The sequence below is a fragment of the Macrobrachium nipponense genome, chromosome 37, assembly GCF_015104395.2.
Source record: "Macrobrachium nipponense isolate FS-2020 chromosome 37, ASM1510439v2, whole genome shotgun sequence".
NCBI classification, from domain to species: Eukaryota; Metazoa; Arthropoda; class Malacostraca; order Decapoda; family Palaemonidae; genus Macrobrachium; species Macrobrachium nipponense.
In genome coordinates, this window is record NC_061097.1 from 61,716,202 (window position 1) to 61,718,701 (window position 2,500).

The 2,500-nt window shown below is 37.9% G+C and overlaps 1 protein-coding gene across 1 annotated transcript in view; it reads left to right on the top strand.

Annotated features, from left to right (window-relative positions):
* The window catches only part of LOC135209401 (cyclin-dependent kinase 11A-like), a 76,665-nt gene extending 76,314 nt beyond the window's left edge, over window positions 1-351 (top strand). Inside the window, exon 8 of the mRNA XM_064242095.1 lies at window positions 216-351. Within this exon, the coding sequence (XP_064098165.1) occupies window positions 216-351 (136 nt within the window). The remainder of the gene's footprint in view (window positions 1-215) is intronic.
* The last annotated feature ends 2,149 nt before the right edge of the window (window positions 352-2,500 follow it).

Genomic DNA, 2,500 nt, shown 5'->3' on the forward strand with positions numbered 1-2,500 from the left:
TTGTTTAGATAAACACCTCGGTTACGAGTCGAAACGCAAGATTAGATAAATAAACAACAAAAGCAGTATATTAGTTTTGATGCCCGTGGATTTGTTTTTCTGTCCTTAACCTGCAGACAAAAATGCAATACCGCCATTGTAACAGTAGTTGTTTTCGATAACACTATTCCTAGAGAGGGACTTCCTCCATATAACACCTATATGACTACGTGAAGCTGCTGCCGTGAGGAACTAGAACGCCTGGTGCTTTTCCAGCTGAACCAGAAGAGAAAGGAAATAAAAGAAATCACAGTGGAATTCGAGATCGACACCGACCCTCAAATCCAGCAGAAGGACGATTACCGCAGTTAGGAAAGACTTGTGAAGAAGCTGATTAGATCAAATGGTGCAAACTAGATACCCTTGTAAGAAGAAACGAATATATCAGGATTGCAGAATACAAATCGACGAAAGGAGATGAAGAACTCTTAAACCTTCAGCTTGTATCTACGTGATACGGTGATATTACTAACAATAAGTTCCTTTTCACTACAGTAAAATTAGCTTTCTGTGAAAACATCTAATCGAATTCCAAATCCGTCTGACCAAAGCGCTGAAGACTTTCAAAAAGGGAAGACGAGTTTGAATTTGAATTTAAGCGGTTCCATTGCGCCGTTCCAACGGGTCTTCTATAAACAAACTGCGTAATTCGCCTGAATTCCTCTGCCATCACTTATTTCTCAGGGTTATGACAGAGGCATCAGGCCATTTGCACTTTTGGTACTCGTTGTGTTCGGCCTCCTGGTTCATTTCATTGGTGACCTAATTATATTCCCTCGGTCCAAACAGAAATTCGCTTGCTTGTGCATTTTGCTTTGTTCCTTCCAAAGAATAGAACTGGGATGGGGCCGGGCGTGACAGTAACCCTGCTAAAATGTATCCGTTGTAATCTACACACGCACACATACATACATACATACATACACACACACACATATATATATATATATATATATATATATATAGATAGATACTATACTATATATATATATATATATATATATATATATATATATATATATATATATATATATATATATATATATATGTGTGTGCGTGTGTGGTAGTGTAATTGTAGTACGAAATATATAACATATTATGCATTTCGTAAAAAGTTATGTATATCTTAGTTTTACCAGACCACTGAGCTGATTAACAGCTCTCCTAGGGCTGGCCCGAAGGATTAGATATTTTTACGTGGCTAGGAACCAATTGGTCACATAGCAACGGGACCTACAGCTTATTGTGGGATCCGAATCACACAATATCGAGAAATGAATTTCTATACACCAGAAATAAATTCCTCTGATTCCGCGTTGGCCGAGCCGGGAATCGAACCTCGGACCACCGGATTGGCAGCCGAGCGCGAAAACCACTTGTCCAGCGAGGAACGTATGCATTTCGTAAAAAATTAGCTTTTTTATGATACATTTTATAAGCGAATGAAAAAAATTGAATGAAGGAGACTCCAAATCTAATAAAAGTCATTTTAGGGGAATCCCCTCCCATTTAAATGATAATGAGGTCCTCGCAGAGATATTTTCTTTCCCCAGGAATGTCATCATCCACGATGCGACACATAACACGTTGTTTTCCTCGTTTGGACTCTTTAGAATATTTCGAAAGGGAATTTTCTTTTCTCTTGTTCTTTCGGGTTTATGAATTCTCTCTCTCAAATTAAGATTTTATAATACCAAGCACGAACAAATTAGATAGCGGAGGAAAAAGAACACAGGGAAAAATAAACAAGAAAATGATCCATTCAAAAAAATCTCTAAGTGAACCAGGGATAGGGAGAAAAAAGGGATAAAACAACGGAAAACGAACAAACGCAAGAAGCGAGGTTACTGTCTGAAATACTCAGTCGATTTCCTTTCTTGAAGCTTTTCCGTTTGAGTCATGGAAGCAGACTTTTCACTCAGGGGAACACTTAATACGTCGAAAGTTTTGACAGGTTCAGCTCCGAATGTTCTTGTAAGAGCAAACCCTATATTTGTTAACAATCGAAGAATTTGGGCCGAGTTTTATATGTGTCCCTCTCCATAAATGCATAGTGTGCGAATGCTCTTTTACATAACAATCTCCTCACACATTCAAGCAACGGAGCGTTCGCTGTTTTTTTGTGCATGGAAATTTAAAACGATCTTTCTTGCTGTTTTACGAGAGCGTAAAGATGCGGTGAGGTCCTCTGCTGCTCTATAGTGAAGTTGAACGAATTCGCTGATTGTTAACAATTAACAGATATGCAGATCAAAGTATTGAAATTATAATAAACAAAGCGTGATCCGACCTCCAGCTTACTTGGACTCGTGCAAGATTTTTCACTGACGCATAAGTTTCAAACATTATATTCCTCAATTAACGTGGTCTGCGTAATTGATTCCATAATTAGTATTAGTCGTACTAACAACAAGGATCAACTAAAAAGGACACAAATTAACTACGTTCATATATATTCAGT